General features: G+C 41.2%; 1 protein-coding gene across 1 annotated transcript in view; it reads left to right on the top strand.

Annotated features, from left to right (window-relative positions):
• TBL1X (transducin beta like 1 X-linked) overlaps window positions 1-11,325 on the top strand; it is a 195,841-nt gene extending 184,516 nt beyond the window's left edge. Inside the window, exons 12-17 of the mRNA XM_066545344.1 lie at window positions 13-134; window positions 1,574-1,648; window positions 3,533-3,660; window positions 4,823-4,988; window positions 5,741-5,842; window positions 6,943-11,325. Of these exons, the coding sequence (XP_066401441.1) occupies window positions 13-134; window positions 1,574-1,648; window positions 3,533-3,660; window positions 4,823-4,988; window positions 5,741-5,842; window positions 6,943-6,969 (620 nt within the window). The 3' untranslated portion in view covers window positions 6,970-11,325. The remainder of the gene's footprint in view (window positions 1-12; window positions 135-1,573; window positions 1,649-3,532; window positions 3,661-4,822; window positions 4,989-5,740; window positions 5,843-6,942) is intronic.
• Window positions 11,326-18,846: the final 7,521 nt, after the last annotated feature.

The following is an 18,846-nucleotide window of genomic DNA, read 5'->3' on the forward strand; positions in this document are numbered from 1 at the left end:
TTGTATTCACAGCTCCTGCTCTGGATGTAGACTGGCAGAACAACACTACTTTTGCCTCCTGCAGTACTGACATGTGCATCCATGTGTGCAGACTTGGCTGTGATCGTCCCGTTAAAACCTTTCAAGGACACACAGTAAGTTTAAGTCCAAAGTTTTAGTGGAAAAGTCACAGCAGATGTTACAATGATGGCAGATGATGGGTGTGCACACTGTGTTCTAGCAGCAAAGGTGTTAAACCCCATTGTTTCCCTAAAAGTATATTCCTTGGGAGTGAGGCATTCACTGCCTGTGAGAAGGGATAAAATGTTCTAAATCACCACAGGAGGCAACACCTCTGGCTTAAACAGTGAGAGTGTTTCTGGGTAGCATGAGCTGCAGACTAAAGGCACAGTCATAAATAAGATTCTGTTTTCCACTGGCTTAATTTCCTTTACTAAATGAGAGCTATGAATAAGGAGAGAACAGTTTACCTCCAGCCATTGTTCAGTTTTAGAATCAATTTAATAAGATATATTAAAGATGTATTTCCCCACTCTTTTCTTGGTGGAATTTAATGGCTGTCAAAGGTTACTTTTTCTAGGTTCCATTTGTGAGAAAAACTGTGATCATTTACTGACCCATAATTCAGATGTTAGCTTCCAGAACTATGCATTTGGAGACCTTTATCTTAGTCTGTGGTTAAACTGATATTTTGTGACAGGTTGTACATTCCTAACAATAAACTGGTGCTTTTTATTATTATATGAACTGCACTGCTTTGTATGTGATCCAAACTTTCACTTCAAATATATCTATACTTGTTTTTAATTATTACTGAAACTTGTGAAATGTATAAAGAAAAATTTAAATATATTCCAGGATTGTTTTCACTGACACCCTGGGCCAATTTATATTTTTAAGAAAACAGTCTTTCCCTTTTTATAAAACACTTTTTTTCTCTTTACTTATAGCTGTGGAAGAGCGTGGTAAACTTACTCATTACCAAGGGGATACACTAGACTTAGTTAATTACAAAGTGCTAGAAAGACTGATAGAGAAAGCATCCTAAACTGTTTAATATTCCAGCATGGAATTCATTTACACATAAACCTCTCTTTAGAGAGACCAGCATTGTTGTAGAGCTACAATATGAAGAATTATCAAGTCCACAAAACAAAACACCCCCCCAGTATCATTATTTTCTGTTGAAAATTTGTATCACCAAGTCTACAGAACATTAATGAGAGAAATGCCCCGATTTTAAAAAGAAGGTAATGCTGTATCTTCAATCTGTCTGGGTTTATTTAAATCCTAGGAAATGATAAAAGGATAGGAGCAACTTTGAGCCAGAACACACATCAGAAAATTGCTTGTGTATATTGTTCACAAGCACAGGATGGTTCCACTCCAAAATTCCACTTAAATAGATAGCATGTTGGGGAGGCAGCAGTGCTTTTGTTCACCCCTAAAATCACCAGCACTGTAATTTGTGGGTGAACTTGTTCCATGCATAAACCTTGAGTGCCCTCTGCTGAGTGCCCAGTACGATGCAGTAACTGGAATATTTGCTTAATAATCTCACTCCTGATTTCAGAACGAGGTGAATGCAATCAAATGGGACCCATCTGGCATGCTACTAGCATCTTGCTCTGATGACATGACATTAAAGGTAAAACAATTTCCATTCCTGTTTTTCAAGAAGTGAGGACAAGAAAACTATGTCTCTTTTTCAGTCTTCTCCAGAATGATGGTAGTGTATCACTTCAAATTCTGCATGAACAGTAGTTTCCATTTTGTCCCATATTTCTTGAAGCAAATCTGAGAGATTGAAGACAGAGAAGCAAACACTAGGGAAATTGGGCATCCTATCCAAATAAGTGTTACATGACTGATATGCCATTGTCACGAAAAAGTCATAGTTTAAGTATAGAGCTTGAGCAGCCCAAAACCCTTTCTTATTTTTCTTTTCCAGCCACATCACATGAAGGCTGTCTGTGTAGGAGTAGCTGTATGATGTTATAGCAAAGCCCTCCTGCTGGACTGTTGATTTATGCTGGTTCCTTGAAGAAAGCAAATATCCCAGGAAAGATTTAGCTTTGTGGCTAGAATTGTACCAGTAATAGTTTCCTTGCAGTATGGTTGTGTTAATTAAGACTCAGATCTCTTTGCACTGCTGATTGACACAGCTGAAGCTTGGGACCTGAAACTCAAACAGCAGCAGAATTTGCAGATGAGAGCTAAGTGAATGTCGGTGTTATGAATGTTTCCTGTTCATAGGTACACTGACTTCTGCTCTGTCTTTACCACATACCCAGTGAGGTTTTCATCACTTTGGATTCCAGATGTGTTATTGCAGGCTAGTGACAGAGCTGGAAATACACAGAAAACAGGGGCAAAAGGCAGCAGCTTGCCTGTCACGCTGCCACAATGCACTATTGCATAACTGTTCTTGCTCTGCTTAAACATCCTGACCCAGTGGTGACACATCTTTTTGGTGCCCAGTTGCATGCTGTGTTTTAAAAACCACCATGGATCAGTGTTGTTGTTACCAGTTCAAGTTCCTGACCACTGAATTTGGCACAAGAGCGAGTGCTTTACTATCCCTGGCCTCACCTGTTTATAAAAACCTTCCGTGACGGAGACAGAGACAGCAAATGCTCCAAATTAAGGCAATTATTCTTCTTCCTTTTCCTTTGTAAATCAGTCCTCTCCAGCTTTTCTCTTCTCTATTTTTGGAATTCACAAGCTTTTCCTATAACTTCTTGGAACATGCTGCCTGTCAGCTGTAGAACATGGCTGAGCTTTGTGTAGCATTTCCAAAAGCAGTCTCAGGTACACTGATGGGAATTCAGCATAAGAGCACATCATTCTTGTGGTCAGACTTAAAACAACTGAGCTAAATCATTACTACATTTTTGAAACTGACTGACTAAATTTGAGTTATTTTCCCTGCTGTGAATTCCTTCATCTTACTTTCTCAGTTAGCTGACAAAAAGAGGTACTAAATTACCTTCATCTCTATTGAGAATATTCTTCATCTTACACTGAAGTATTTGGCCATGTAACGCTACAGAAACAGCTGATTGTCTTCCATCTTCTGTACTGTTAAAAACAGGAGGAAGACAAATGGAGTTCAGGAGGAAAAGGAAAATTTTACTAGCATAAGAGAAAATTGCTGTGTTCTAAGCAGTTGCTGCAATTTTCTTCTCATTCTTTAAAATTACTGCTGTTGCAATGTATAAATAAAATTCTGGTTAAACTTCTTCAAATAGATAAACTTCTTTGTGAAAATAGTTACAGGCTTTTGGAAGTACAGCAATTCTTTAGTTCTTAACTATTAAATAAATACTATTAAATGTGTAACTCTTCTCCCTCCTGGAGTTATTTCAATGTATGTGCCAAATTGCTGCATTAATAAATTATATTTATGTGTATTCAGGTGAGTAGAGATCTCAAATAAACAAATGTAGGAATAACATAGAACTGAAATAATTCAGCTGAGAAGAGATTAATAATGTTGCCATTTTCCTCCTTCATTATTCCTCTGATTTAGATATGGAGTATGAAGCAAGATACCTGTGTACATGATCTTCAGGCTCACAGCAAAGAGATTTACACTATCAAATGGAGCCCTACAGGACCAGGCACCAGCAACCCAAACTCCAACATCATGTTAGCAAGGTAAAAAATGCACCTCTTTTTCTTGCCTGCCAAGAAGAAGGATCATCTTTCTGACATGTAACCCTACTGTCACTTTGCCATCAGTCTTCCTGTAGACAATTCCACTAAAAAGTATCTGTGTTTGTAAGTCAGGAGGATGGATACAAGGGGAAAGGATTCATATTTGAAAAAAGAAAGGGAACAAAGAAAGAAAATTGAGTCATGTGGTATTTAACTTTTCAGCTGCCTTGATCAAATGGTTGTAAATTTGGCATTACTCTTTCACATCCAGCCTTGCATTGCTAGGAGTGAAAATCTTGAGGCAGGTGCTCTCAAGATTCAGGCAGCTGGAATGGTTTGTAACTGGAGTCATGCAACTCACCTGGCAGTCTGAGAAAATTTTTGTAGCCTTCTTAGCTAATAGAGAAAAGCTTGGATAGTCTTTGAAGTTCCACTTGAAAATCTGTGCAAAATTCTTCTTTGAGCTTAGGAGATACATTTACTTGTAGAATGCCAATTGATGGTAGTACAGTGGGTTTATCAGATCAGCTCATGGTGTGTGCAGTGTGGGGAGAAGCTGTATCAAAACTGGTTTATTTTACTCCTTAGTCTGGGAGTATACATGAAGAACCTCATTTTCCTGGAGTTATTCTTTTAATATTATTTTTAATGCAAATTATTTCCTTTGCCTTTCTCCAAGCCCACAGTTTGGGATTGAAATGGAATGTAGCAAAAATATCACTGAAACAAAGTGAAAAGAGCCACAGTTCTAGAGAATTATAAAATGCTAAATCATTAAACAGGGTAAATCCATTAGGAGTAAGATCTCTCTGGACCCATTTATCCCATCAATGACAAGATATATTTGACCTTCCTGAATAACATGAATAACAGGAGGTAGAATCTCAAAAGTGAGGAGCTTGGCCTTCTTAGGGCTACATAGGGCACACCCACATAGGCCCTAAGGGTCCTCATACAAGAATTCAGTTCTACAGCTGTAGTTCTTAAGATAAAAAACATACAGGCTGTGGTACATTTTAGCTTTCCCGTTTGAAACATTATGTCTTGCTTAGCTAAGGGGAAAAAAACCCCTGTGGTATTCTCTTATAACATCTGCAGTCTCACAGTAGAAATTGATTAGCACCCAGCTGATTACATTCTTGTGTTTGAATGCTTCTTGCAGTGCTTCGTTTGATTCCACGGTTCGGCTGTGGGACGTTGACCGAGGAGTCTGCATCCACACGTTAACAAAGCATCAAGAGCCTGTCTACAGTGTAGCTTTTAGTCCTGATGGAAAATATCTAGCCAGTGGGTCCTTTGACAAATGTGTCCATATATGGAATACTCAGGTACTGTTTTGCCTCATGTGAAGCACATCTGGTTTAGGTGACACATTATTAGCAAAAGCTTAAATGGAAAATGTGTGTACCTAGGTCATGCATGACCTGCCTGCCAGGGTGAACCTGCTTGTATTGGCTGGCACAAATCCATGGCAGTTGAGTCACTCAGGTGCAGTGAGGTGACTGCCCAGAACAGTTCTGCTTTGTATGCTAAAACAGGTAGCATGGATGAAAATAGGTACATTGCTCTGGGTCATCAGCTTTGTGAAGCAAAAGTGTAGATTAGAAATAAGGGATACTTTCATTTAGTCACAAACTGAGCTCAGCTGTGAATCTAATGCTCCTTGCTTAGATGTTGTGAAGAGGAGCTATAGATACAAAGATGTACAGGCAGGGGACTGGCGATATTCCAGAGAAAAGTGGCATGTCATAGTTCCACATATGTAATTCTGGATACTGGTACCTCACAACCTGAATTAGCAGCAAACTTAAGAGAAGAACACATCAACCTAACTCCCCAGGCCTTTACTGTTACAGAGTTGACAAAAACAGATGTCTTGAGTCCTGTTTCTGGAGGAGCCTGTTGCTCTTCATTGCAAGGACCACTTTCCTGACTGTTTCCTAACAAGTTTCCATCACAATATGGAGGTGGCCATAGCAGGGTGATCTGAATAGCTCCCCCTTCTAACGTAGTGCCACATGACAGATAAAAAGAAGGGGAACTTCTGTATCCAATGTCTGCATGCTGTTTTGCTTTGTAGAGTGGAACTCTAGTACATAGCTACAGAGGCACCGGGGGCATCTTTGAAGTCTGCTGGAATGCTAGAGGAGACAAAGTGGGAGCAAGCGCGTCAGACGGATCGGTAAGGATCATCAACAGCACAAAGGCTGGGGGGGATTTCTTTTCTGGGAGCATCAACAAAAAGCAGGATGCTGTATTTGCCTCCTGGGGACAGAGCTGAAGATAGAGGCAGCTCAAGACACAATAAGTAACTCTGTGTAGTGTATTAAAAATGCTCCTGCTTTGAAAGATTCTGAATACTAGGAGGTGGTGTTCCTGTTGGAAATGAAGAATGCTTGTGGAGTAGGTGAAGACTCCTGAAGATGAGAATGACTTCTAAATATGTATTTGATAAGAACAACAATCACGTTGTTTCTATCATTATCTGTCAGCTTTAATGAAGAGCAAATCACAGCAGTCAACTCTGGAACAAACAGTTACCCTGGGGCTTTCAGAGTTTGTTTCCAAAGAAGAATATTCCTATTCCTTTGAATAGGAATAGATAAAGGAGGGAATTTTCAGCATGATGCCCAAGGATTTTGTCATGTGGTAAAGGAGAAATATTGTCGTGGGTAATGATTATTCCTTACTATTTTTTGCTTAGATTATTCCTTACTATTTTTATTCCTTACTATTTTTGTTAATGTTACATCTAAAAAGATGCAATTGTAGCATGATCAGTTTGCACAGGACACACCTGGCTGGCTGGCATAACTACTTCAGAGAGTATTTTTCTACTGATTTTAAGAAAGTGAACAGCTATGACATGATTCAGTTGTTTGAGCTTAGTTGTGCCATTTCAGACAGTGCCATGCCTGGTTCCCAACAGCTGCTCCAAATGGGCACATGTCCACTGTCATACTTGCCAAGCCTGCATCTGTTCTGGATATATTTCAGAAGTGGAAATGGACATGATATTTAGGGAACTGAATAGATCCCATAATCTTACGAGATGTGCCACCAAAATGTTTGTTTTTAAACCAGTGAAAGGCCAGCTAAGTGTTAAATGTGTGGGTTTCACTTGGGCTTTCTGCCATGTCAGTTTGTCCCTTTACTTGTGTGCTGATTTGAAGCTGGGGAGTGAAACACCTAGCTGGCTGGTCCACCTGTGTACAGAGTGCATGAATGGGATTTCCACATCACCTTCACAAATGTTCTTAACACAGGGTCTTCTCTCCACAGGTTTGTGTTCTAGATCTGCGGAAGTAAAAGTGAAATGTTTTAGAAGAAATTTCAAATGGACCAGCAGTGAATGTGTGGGGAGAAGCACTCTTCAAAACTATTCTTAACAGCTCCAGAACTGTACAAACTTGAACAAAGTCAGAGTGTACCGTGAAACCAACTCTCCCTGGCCACAGGTGACTTGTATTTTGTCCGTAACCTTCATCAAGGAGTAAAAACGCAGTCACTTCAGAGGGGGAGGGAATGGTTTCCACCTGGAACATTCAGCCTTGGAAGCATGAAGCCACCAGCTAGGCATTGCACTGTTTGGTTTGCATCTGAGAACTTGCTCTGATGGCTGGGGAAAAAAAAAAAAGCTGTGCCAAAAAAATTAATAAAAAGGAAAAAAAAAAAAAGAAAAAAAAAAAAGAAAAATGCTGTGATAAACCAAAAGGGAAAAAAATCCTCCTCCATGCGGTGTTGTATTTTTTCCTTCCAATTTGGACACTACAGTTGCTCTCCCAAAGGACGTTCAAAGACCAGTTTGTACTGATGAAATGCTCAACTTTGTAATCACAACACTTTCTATTTTCTAGACTACTTTTTTTGTTCAGTGGTTTTTCTATCAGCTGGAATATTGCAGCCTGGAGGATCCCAGGCTTAGGATGAAACTTTTGTTTTCCTTTTATTTCTCCCTTCCACTCCCAGCTTTTCCTTCCTTTTTTTCTCCTCTTTCTTTTTGCCCCCTTTTTTTTTTTTCTTCTTCCTGTATGCCCATAGTAGATGCAGCCAGGTGGACATGACAATGAAAATTTTTGACAGACTGCTTCTCCTCTCCTCTGTAACTTCCTTTTCCTTTCTTTCTCTCCATTTAAAAGAAAAAAAAATCCTCCATGCTTCAGATCTTAGCGTCTCAAGGGCACTTTCAGCAAATTGTGTAATAAGTGCTTTATATAAGAATGCAGTGCTGGGGAAGATTTTTACAGGAGAAAGATGACTTTTAACAGAAAGAACCCAGTGTATTTTTGGAAAAAAAATATTTTTTATGTTAAACAGTTTTAAAAGCCTAAAATGGCCACAAAATGTAGACCAGTTGTGTAATTCAAGCAAAAAGAATGACACAGAGTCCAGGGAACATGAAAGGCGCAGTATCCTTTTTCTCTCCTCTCTCAGAAAGTGCTGTAAGAAAAAATGGTGTTTGATACAAGAAATACCAGTCCTTTACTAAAGTCCTTTTCCAGCAGCCAGCCATTTACATAGTCTCATTCCGTTTTTAATGGCTGTTTGATGATGTAAACTTATTCAAAGAGATTCAGAAGCCTGAGACTATAACATTCATTTTCTCTAGTCTGTATTTTTGTTTGTTTTCAGTAACCAGGAGAAAATGCTTGAGTATCTTCTTTCCTCTAGAGATAGTTCAGATTTTGACAGAATATGGGTTTTGCTGCCCATGGCCTTGCTGAGCGGTGCTGTCTTCCACTGTTCATTATTCCAGTCAGTCAGTGGGGCTTTACCACTGACTTAATGAGACCAGGTGAACTGAAATATATTGACTGCATCTGTCACTGTTGAAGAATGGACTCTCACCAAGCTCCTGTCCATCCATGGACCACACACACCCAGAAGGCTCTGTCATTGCAGTGGGTGGTGCTGCTGTCACCACGTGTGTGCTGGATCCTGCAGGGAAAGCTCTGGATCTGCACTTGGAGGCTCACGGTCTGCCCAGACAGGTCTGGCCTCGAGGGTGTCCTCAGTGTGGTGCTCAGGAGCAATGAATTCATTAGGTTATGACATCCTGTATAAATTCCATCTCAATGTGTAAACCACTGTAAAGTTGTGGGAGTGAAGTGATCAGAACAGTGGAAAGTTCCAAAGCACCACCAATCCACTTTGGACAAGATTTCCTTACTGCACCTGTGACACCTGCACAGATGCCAGCTGAAGACTGCACTGCTCTAATTGAGGAAATGACAAATGCAAAGAAGGACACATAGGCAGAGTTTACTGAAAGGGCTGTAAACTATAAGGCAGCCTTGGGGTGGTGTCAGACATGACTTAGACAGATCCTCAGAACTGGCTGAGTCATGCAGGTGTCTTCTCTACAGCCTAGGCTAGGATCTGTAGGAGAGAGTAAACAGGCCACAAACCTCTTAACAAATGTAGAATTTTGTGGCCCAAAGTCTCTATAACACAGCATCATCCCCTTGGTTTGACCACAGCTGCTGGAGGTGTGATTTGATCTGAGCAAATCCAGAGCCCTCGGGCTGAACTGGTGGTGTGAGACCTGCTGAGCTCCAGGCCATCATCGTGGAATCTCAACACCATCTTTTCTCTGGGGTTTTCTTCTCTGTATGCTTGCATCTGTAGGGGATCTTAGTCCTTCTAGTGGAACTAGACAGTGCCAGCTTCAGCTGCATTTCCTAAAGATACACCTTGGGAAAGGAGAAAAGAATAGAAAGAAGTAACTGCTGAAAAGAATGGAAAGAAGTAACTGCTGAAAAGTATTGCTTGAAAACAGTTATGTGGAATTATGGTTACTAGTGATAGTTAAGTTTGTTTGTAATTTATCTCAAATAATTGGATGCCAGGCAGTATCAAGGATTATTTTTGATGTTAAATGCTTTTATGTGCTGGTTTTAGTTTTTTGCACCAAGAGCATGGCTGTAGATCACCATGTGGCAGTTTTGCACTCTTTTCTAATAACCACATGTACCTGCTAATTTAAAGTCACTACTTTTTTTGAAAAAAAGAGGACTTGCTCAAAGAGTCTTGAATACTAAGGCACAATGTGGTTTTGTGACGCGTTGTTGGGACAATGATTTGACTGCAGTCATTGCATGTAAACGGTTAAATTCCTACACTGCTTCTGGGGCATTTCTGAGAATAACAAGCAGAAGTTGCTGGTCTGTGGGGGGGCAGCACTGATGGGGCTCTGGCCTTGCCTCTGTCCCTTGAGTGACACCTGAATAGGGCAGACCTCAGGATTTGAAGAGATGAATTTGCTCAGTGCTCCATGACTGGCTGGCTCCACAGCCCGTGCTTCGTAGTTGTTCCCAGGATAGCGACTGTAGATAACAGGGCAGTGTCTGTGACGCCTGCTCCTTTTTTAACATTTTTTAAATTTGTCAGAACACCACTTTGCTTGCCTACATGGAGGTAAGAAGCCAAGAGAAACAAAATTTGAGTATCAAATTGGTTTTGGTTTACAAAGCTCATGTGTGAGAGAAGCTGCTGCTCCAGAAAGTTTTCTATAAGGACCATCAGAGTTAAAAGCAGCGTATGTCAGAAGCTAAGAAAATTCACTTTTCTTACCTTCCACAAAATCCTAAGGACTGGGAAGATGCTGTAGTAGCATCTTTTGTAGCTAGTTTTCAACTGAAATGAGAGCTGTAGAGGAAGGCAGGGGATGTAGTTGCAAAGGTTAATCTTAACCTAAGGACGTGGTTTCTTCAGGACACAAACAGTGGGGGGAGAGAGCCTTTTCCAGGCTGTAGTTCAAGGTGGGTGTCAGCCCAGACCTGCAGCACTGTGATCTTGGGAGCTCCTGGGAGCCCTCCCTCCCCTCCAGCAGCAGCACATTCCCAAGTTGGCAGAGCCTCTCTGTGACTCCCCTGCAACAGAGCTGCGCAAAGCAGCAGCCCAGGGGACTTGGTTAGATTTCTTCCTAGAATTTTGTTTAGCGTTCTTTGTAACAGAAGAGAAATGGAAAAACCTAAGTGACCAAACAGGATTGTGAAACCATCCAGAGACTTGCTGGATTTTTATTATTGCTGGCTGTCTGGAACTGGCCTGGGAGTGAAAAAAACCCAGTTTCTGAAAAACCACTATATTCTGTGGGTTAGAAGGATACTGAATCTTTTATGTAGGAAACACTGGGTCCCTTATGGGGCAATAAAGGGCCTGACTTACAGGGTTATACACACATTAACCCCATGCTACATCTTAGAAATTTCCTTTTAATTTGTTTAAAAAAAAAAAAGAAAAAAAATAGCTAATTTTAGAGCCAAGTGAAGTGCACTTTGTCAAATGTAAGGGTCTGCTTTGTTTTTGGGTTTCTTTTTCTTTTTCCCTTTTTAATTTTTCCTCCTTTTTTTTCCTCTTACTGCCTTTTTAAAAGATGTGGTTCTTTGTCAATTGCAGAAATGTTCTTTCAGCCACTCACTGAAATTCTGAATTCTGGCTTCTGCAGTTTTTATTGTCTGTGTCAGACTTGCAGCCAGACTTGGTTCTCATTTAAGCATTTCCCAGGTTCTGTTGAAACAACATCAACCCTTATTTTGTTTCTCCCCCACCCACACTTTCTTCAAATTCACCTTGTGTATTGTAGCTCATTTGTTTTAAGGAGAGAATCAACAGATCATATTCAGTGTCTTGAATAAATTGCTATATTTTGATATTAGAGAATTCTGTGCGTGTTGTTCCTTATTCTTTTCTGGCTGTTTTGCATCCTGCACATAAGAGCTGGGGTTGAGTGACTAAAATTGTGATGTGCTGTCACAGCCTAAGTTGTGATGTGGTGTCACTGGCCTGTGGATGTTTAAGGACCTTGACCATGGGTTCATAGGATTTTGTAATGCACAGGACACAGACACTTTAGCCTCTATTTTTCTTCGTTTTATTGTAGATTACCACAAACACCACAACTCACCATTAGCAAGTACACCCATAATAAAGAAAGCAAATATCTGCAGCATTGATGTAGCAACAATCAGTGCTATGGCAGCAATAAATTTATAGCAACAATCAAATATAGCAGCACCCAATAGTTTTAGCAAGTAAGTGCATATATATATATATATATATATATCTATATTACAGGTTACAACTAAGTTGTTACTACTGAAACTTGGCAGTAAGACAACAGCAGATACACTTAGGATGAGTTAATTACATGTATAGATTAGACACCAAGCTGTAGATCTCAGAAGGGGCATCCCGGAGGTGAGAGGATAAAAGAGGCCAGCCCCACACTTGGGCTGAGTGAGGGAGCAGTAGAACAGGCAGGATCTCCCTTCAGGAGCAATTCATGTCACAGAGTTTGGAGCCAGCAAGGCTTCCCCAACGATGGCCCAAGGTCTTGCAGACCTGTGTAGGAAAGGGACAAGGATGTGCAGTGCAGGAAGAGAAAGAGAAGCTGATTTGGATAAAAAATCATCTCTATCATAGAGACATAAGAGGTTTCAGGACACCACTTTGAGCAGCCAATGTAGTTAATTTCTGTTTTTCACTTGGGACACTCGACAGATTATGATTTCAGTTCTGTTTTGAAACTTGTCCTGCTCTTGCAGTTGACACAGCCAGTGGAAGTTACCAATACATTCTTTCTCAGGATGTTATATCCCCCTTTTCCAGACTGTTTTCAGCTTTTCAGATGATGTTACTATTACTTGGACTTGCACTTTCTGAGGGTATCTCAGGATGTCTCTGGTACCCAGCTGCATTTCAGAGATGCTGGCTGCACTTCTCAAGAGCTTCTGGTCCCCAGGGTCACATCTCCCAGGCTGGCTGCTCATTTCTCTCCCAGAATTTTGGCAGGCTTCTCCTGTTGAGTACTTTTCCCCTTTGAATCAGGTCACCTTTATAGCTGTTCACATCACATGTTTACTGCTTGATTTTATTTCCTCCCATGCTGTATTTATTGGAAATTTATACAGCTGATAAGGAACCAATTTGAGTAAGATTGGGTTGAAGTACTTTTTCCTTCAATTAAGTTTCCTGAAAAGGACATTTCTCCATATAAAATAAATTGAACTCTAGTTCTGATCAAGGTAAATCATTAATTTTTCTTTACCCAGGCTAAAATTCAACCTTGCTTAAGCAGTTGGAAGTTTTTGAATAACTTCACATGAGTGGAATATTCTGAAGTTGTCACAGTCATCCCCTGTGTCAGGAGCTCCCATGGGCTCCTTTCTCTGCTTAGGGCTTAAGGCACTGACCTGAAAGGATGCAAGGAGAGGGGATTGCTTAGCATTAACAGGCTGAGTGTTGTGTAGATTTTGGTTGGGTTTTATTCCACCAAATGGTTTCCATGGTACCTGGGGGGGTTCAACATGAAATGGGGTTCTGGCTTTGTGACCATGTAAGAGGCTGAACCATTGACCTGAGCTAAGGCTGATTGTCCAAAGCCTTCAAAAGGAATTAGTGCTCAGAACAAAAACAGTCCTATGTGTCACATCGTCCAGTTCTGAGGTGTTTAAGAAGCCAGAGCATTAAGTTAGGATTAATATATAAGATTTGGAAAGACACAGGGGCTAGAAAAGATGGTGTGCTGGTGATGAGCACCTCAACACATCATATGTTCAGAATAAGAGAATGCAATGCACTTTCATGACATTTGTGTCAGTTCATGTCCTGACATTTGCTCAGCACTTACATCTTCATAACAGCTTCTCAAAACAAAAAATATGAGAGCTAAGGAGACAGCTACAGTGGGGCTGGAGCTTCAGGGGTAGTGCTACATAAAAGTTCTCACTTTACCTGCTTCTTAAATAAATGCTATGTCATGGTCCTATTTTTAGTCATGTTATTTTTCAAGCATGTTTTCAGACAATGTATGACTGTCAAGCTAAAATTGTAGTTTGGTTTTCCTGCATTTATCCTCTATATATATATTTACTTAGCCTGAAAATTATGTGACAACTAACATGGAAGCATTGAGCAGTCCTAAACACTTGCTTCTCACTTCTGTCAGTGTGCAGTACAATTAAGGGCATTTTTAGAGCTATTCTGGGAAGATGTAATATTGCAGCATCTCACACAAAACAACTCCTTTCCCTGCCATCATTCTGTGTATCATTTCCAGCCAAGGGTGAGATCAGCTCAGACCATTAAGAGCTCATGCAATTTCATGTTGAAGCTCTGTGGTATAAAAAATAACTTTTAAAGCTTTGAAGTCTTTTAAGTGAAGAAATTACTCACTTGGCAAGGAATTTATCATCATTGCTGACTCCTTTCCCAGTAGGAAGGAAGATCTTTTGTTTCCTTAGAGATAGGTTTTTTCCACTTCCTTTTGAATATATTTAACAAACCCAAAGAATACAAAACCTAATAGTTGCAGGAAAGCAGCTATATCCTCTTTCATGGCTGCAAGGTCTAACATCATTTACCTTCAAAGAAGAAGCCTTGACTTCACCATGTGATTCATTAGTCATGATTTCAATACAAGAGATCAAAAAAAGATTCTGCTCATCACTTTGCTATCCTTCCCATTAAATACTGGGACAAAGTTGACATCCTTGTCCTTCACTAGAGTAATTCATCACAGTCAAATGCACAACAGACAAAAATGGATTTGGCTGCAAAGCAGTGTCATTTTGCTGTTCCAAAACTGAAAATTACTTCTCTAGGCTTGTGAGAATCCATGGTGTCAAGTGAGCATCACATCCCTACATGTTGTGTTGCAGTTCCTGAAAAATTCTGAATATTTTCTTGAAGGGAAGGACAGAAATGCCAGACCCCTTGGAGGGCATTTGAGGCATCCTGCAATCCTTACAGTCATGGTGTCCTGCCAGCTGGACTGGAAAAGTGGTCGAGTGCCTGCAGAGAGGGCACTGTCAGTGAGGGCACCGTGGGGAGATGACTGAGGGTAAAAAGGAAAGTGCAGTGCAGAAATTACAGGGAAAATACAGGTGCTGCTCCCTGGAACGAGCATGGTGAGCATATCTGACCTCTCCCACATAACACAGTCTAAGGGGGACTAAACAGAGCATGGAGCAGAGACCACAGCCAGGGTTTGTCCAAACCTGTGCAGAGAAGGGAACTCAGTGGTACTTCCTAGCTGAAAAGCTGCTTAGCACCTGAAAAACAAGGGAGAAAAAGAAAGCCCTTGAATTAGCAACCATGACAAAGTCCCTCTCCTTGGACTGACACATCCCCATCCCAAGGTTATCTCAGGTACTCTGCTGCCATTCCCACCCCCAAGGTCCCACGGCCCCTCAGTGAGTCAGGTGTGTGGTTTAAGTCACTCCATCTCCACCTAAATATAAAGAAATCGTATAAATATAAGTTAAGGATGGGAAGAAGTCAGGGAAGTCTCCAGAGTGACTTCTGGGGTCAGTTGATGGGGTGAACCTTCTTCTCCCCCACAGGGGGGATGCCTGTTGGGCAAGATCTGTATCCCATGAGCAATGGAATGATTTGCTCAAGTTAAGTTTGTTAGGATTGGAGCTTGTCACTGTTGCTTTGAATTATATCTTGCTTTGGATACATTTTTTCAGTCAGACACTATCCCCAGCAATCCTTGAACCCTGTCATAGCTTCATTAATAAAGGGTATTATTCTGTAACCTGTTAATGTGAGTCCTTCAAGGGTGTTGACAGACAAATCAAACATTAAGGGTTTGAGAAAACGTCCCCTTTTCATGTGACAGGCAACCCAGACTGCCCAGATAGAGATCTGGTGGGAAAAGCCCTCAGCATGGTGTTTCCTTCCTTGAAGCCCTGGACAGTGGCTGCTTGTCAGCTTCTTTCCCAGAGGTTGGTTTGGGGAGAATCATGAGAAATTTGTGTGCAATGAAATGACCATGTCTAATCATTCACCACTCACCTTCCTCCACAGAGGATGACAAAGGCAGAGAGCCAGTGCTCCAGTCAGTTCACACAGACATCCTTTTTTTTTTTTTTTAATATCCCCATTAAAGGTCCAGGTCTCATGACTTGATCAAAGAATACATATCAAAGCAATTTTTAAAAATGTAACCTTTCTAATCCCACCAACATTTAGAGTGGCATCCTGAATTAGGTTCTGCTTCAGTACAGAGACATTGATGAAGACTGCAGTAAGAGCCATAAAAATCTGTTCACATACAAGCAACATGAGGTTTTAAGATAAAATCGTAGATCTCCTATATAGAGTGGTAAAAAATGTGTTGGTACAAAATAATTTTTAAAAAATGCTCTGGACTCTGTACCAGAGTCTGCAAAAGATTAAAAAATTGAGGTGTATTTCTCCAGATGCAAATTTGGAAACTGAAGGTGTTGATATGGGAAAGAATCAGCACTTCCCATCACTGTATAAGTTCCACCAGCCCCCTGGAGACTGGGGGAGCAATAGATTAACTGCATCCATCACTGGAGACCCCTCATCAATAAAAACCTCAGCATTCCTGTCTGTACAAAATAGCTCATTTCTGCCTGGTTTTGGTTTCTGCAATGACAGAAAAGCTAGCAGGTGGGGAGAGAGGGACTTGTGTGTGCACAGCTCTAAGCTGAGAACTTGTCCCACAGCTTTTATCACCAAACCTTACAAAACTTTTACTTTAAAAACAACCACCAACAGCCTGATCTATTTCTTGAGCCAAGTCTATTCCAGTAGGAACTGAACAGCACCCCTTCTAGCAGAAAAGAAGAAATTTAATTTTATTACATATCTCCACTTGAACCACTCCTTCCCATGTCTGAACCACAAAAGGGTTGGTGCTCATTCCTCCTTTGGTGGAATGATGAGCTGATCAGCTCCCAAAATGAAATTTATTTGAGAGAATGAAAAACATGTTGCTTTCTCCTGTACTATTTTGGCCTAATTCATTAATATATTCTTTCTCCATGCAATGCCCTGCATGCTTTGGGCTGGGGAAGATACCATTACCCAGCAAGTGCTGTATCTGGATTTTTTCCTGAAATGGAAGGTCCATTTGGACTTGCCTGTCTCAAACAAATATTATATAGTGGCCTCATGGAGGACCATGTAGTAAATCTTTGCTTTAGCTGGTTGAAATAAAACAAAACCAGCCAAACACCCCAACTGTCATTGGAAAATAGCCCTGGGAAAAAAAAATTAGAAAAGGCAAAGCACTGGCAATTTTATGAGAAAATGTTGCTGGAATTTTTGATGGTGTGTTTGAAGGATACTTGTGAGCAGTGAACTGAATGTTAAAATTTTATTCTTAATGAAAATTTAAGTTTTCTTAAACAGAATATTTGTTCATCACTTCGGGTAGTATCTTCTGGGGTGCTTGTTTTTTAATAAAATGCAATAACATTTGGAGAAGAAAAACAAAAGAATTCTAAAACAAAACCAATTAAATTATTGTTTATCCATCAGCAGAAACCATGTTTCTATGAATTGAAAACCTAGGGAGTACTTATATGTGTGTGTTGTGATGCAGGTGTGCTCTGACATCTGAGTTTTGTGTATTTGTACCTGAATATTTATCAGTTCCTTTCACAAGCAGAAGCAAGGGAAGAGGCCATCCCACAATTTCACAGGTATGATTTATCTGAATAAAGTGAATCATTAAGTGCCTATCTACACTATGATATCTTCACAAAATAAATGCAGACAGTACATGCCATTTTTGTCTCCCAGTAGTGTACCAATAAAGCTAATATTTGAGGATGTTGCCATGAAAAAACAAACAAGCACACACTTTTTTTTTAAGGTTTTACAGACCCAAAGCTCTGCTGACAGGATGCCAGGGACAGGCAGCACCCAGACATCTTTCCCAGCCCCACTGGGAGCCCTGAGCAGGGGCTGCAGCTCCCTGGGCTTCCCCTGCCAAACTGGGGTGAGGGTGTCCTAGCACCAAGGCCAATATTGCTGGCATTTCTCCCTTCTTTTGGCCCAGTGAAGAATGAATTCTGTGAGCACAGTGGAGGGGCAGCAGCTCCCACTGCCCCATTCCCTGTGAGATGATAAAGACATCTGGAAGAGAGGAACAATTCTCCTTACGGAGCCTTGTGGCTGCAGCTCACCCATTCATGCCCTTCACAGGTTTCCAGTTACTCAACACTGGCCCCATTTCCAGTGAAGTGATGGAACTCACTAAGACAGAGCCCAGCAAACGAGGGTGAAAGGCCTCTATTACACTTGAAGATGCTTATAAAAAAGTGTCTTGGGTAAAATGTGTTTTGTTAAGGTTGACATCACTATTTTTTATCAGATATTAAATTGAAGGAATCTGAGTATACCAGCTATATTAATTCAGATATTAACTTGAAAGAATCTGGGTATATCAGCTTTCAGCCTATAAAATACCCCCTGGGAACTAAGGAAAAAGCTGCCTTATCTAGCCTCCCCTGTATTGCTCTGGGTGTGATAGCATTCCTAGGGGATGGCTGACTGCCTGACACGGGGCATTAGCAGAGCTGGGTTGTTCCCCAGAGCACTCAGTGTGGCTGGGGGAATGCTTCTGATCCTTGGCAAGCCAAGTCTGGTGCCTTGAGGAAAGGGCTGGTGAGAAGAGAAGAATGCTGTGCTCCCTGTCACATGCTGCCACATGACCAGAGGCAGGGTGGAAGGACTTTCATTGCCACATAAAACGTGGTGCTCAGTTGAGTGCTTTTGCCTGAGGAGGGACTTGTGTTGTTGCCTTTTTTTTTCTTTTCCTCCAGGAAATTCACTCAAGATCTGCTGCAGCAGCAAACCAGGAGCAGATGCTGTCATGTGGCTACAGCTGCAATGAATGGCTGCCAGTGTTTTCAGCTGTCCTGTGTCCTGGTGCCCTCTGAGGGGGGAGGATGCTGCAAGGACACCCCACCCAACACAGCTGGTTCCTCACACTGCACAAAACCAACCCCACCACGTTGCTTTACACCCATGTCTTTAAAATGTGCCTTTTTCAGTAAGCTCAGTAACACCCACAATGTGTTCAGTTCTCCCCTTTCTCAAGACTTTCCAGGAGGTTCACAGATGCTCAAGTGGCTGGGTACTCTGTGGGACCAGCTGGAGGGCAAGGATCCAAGGCCTCCATTTACCCTCTGAGTCCCTCTCAGCTATGGAAAAGCTGGTGAAAAAACTAGGACAGGACCTAGTCAACAGAGGTTGTCTTTATTAACAGACCTGTCAGTGTCCCACTCCCCAGAGGAAGGAGCACATCTCAATCCCTCACAGCTCTTCTTCACCCCTTAAGACCCAATTTCCTCCCCATAGAATTGAGGGCAGAATCTGCTTGAATTTCATCCCAGTGTGACACCAGGGCACAGAGAC

Source organism: Molothrus aeneus, chromosome 2 (assembly GCF_037042795.1).
Source record: "Molothrus aeneus isolate 106 chromosome 2, BPBGC_Maene_1.0, whole genome shotgun sequence".
Taxonomy (NCBI): domain Eukaryota; kingdom Metazoa; phylum Chordata; class Aves; order Passeriformes; family Icteridae; genus Molothrus; species Molothrus aeneus.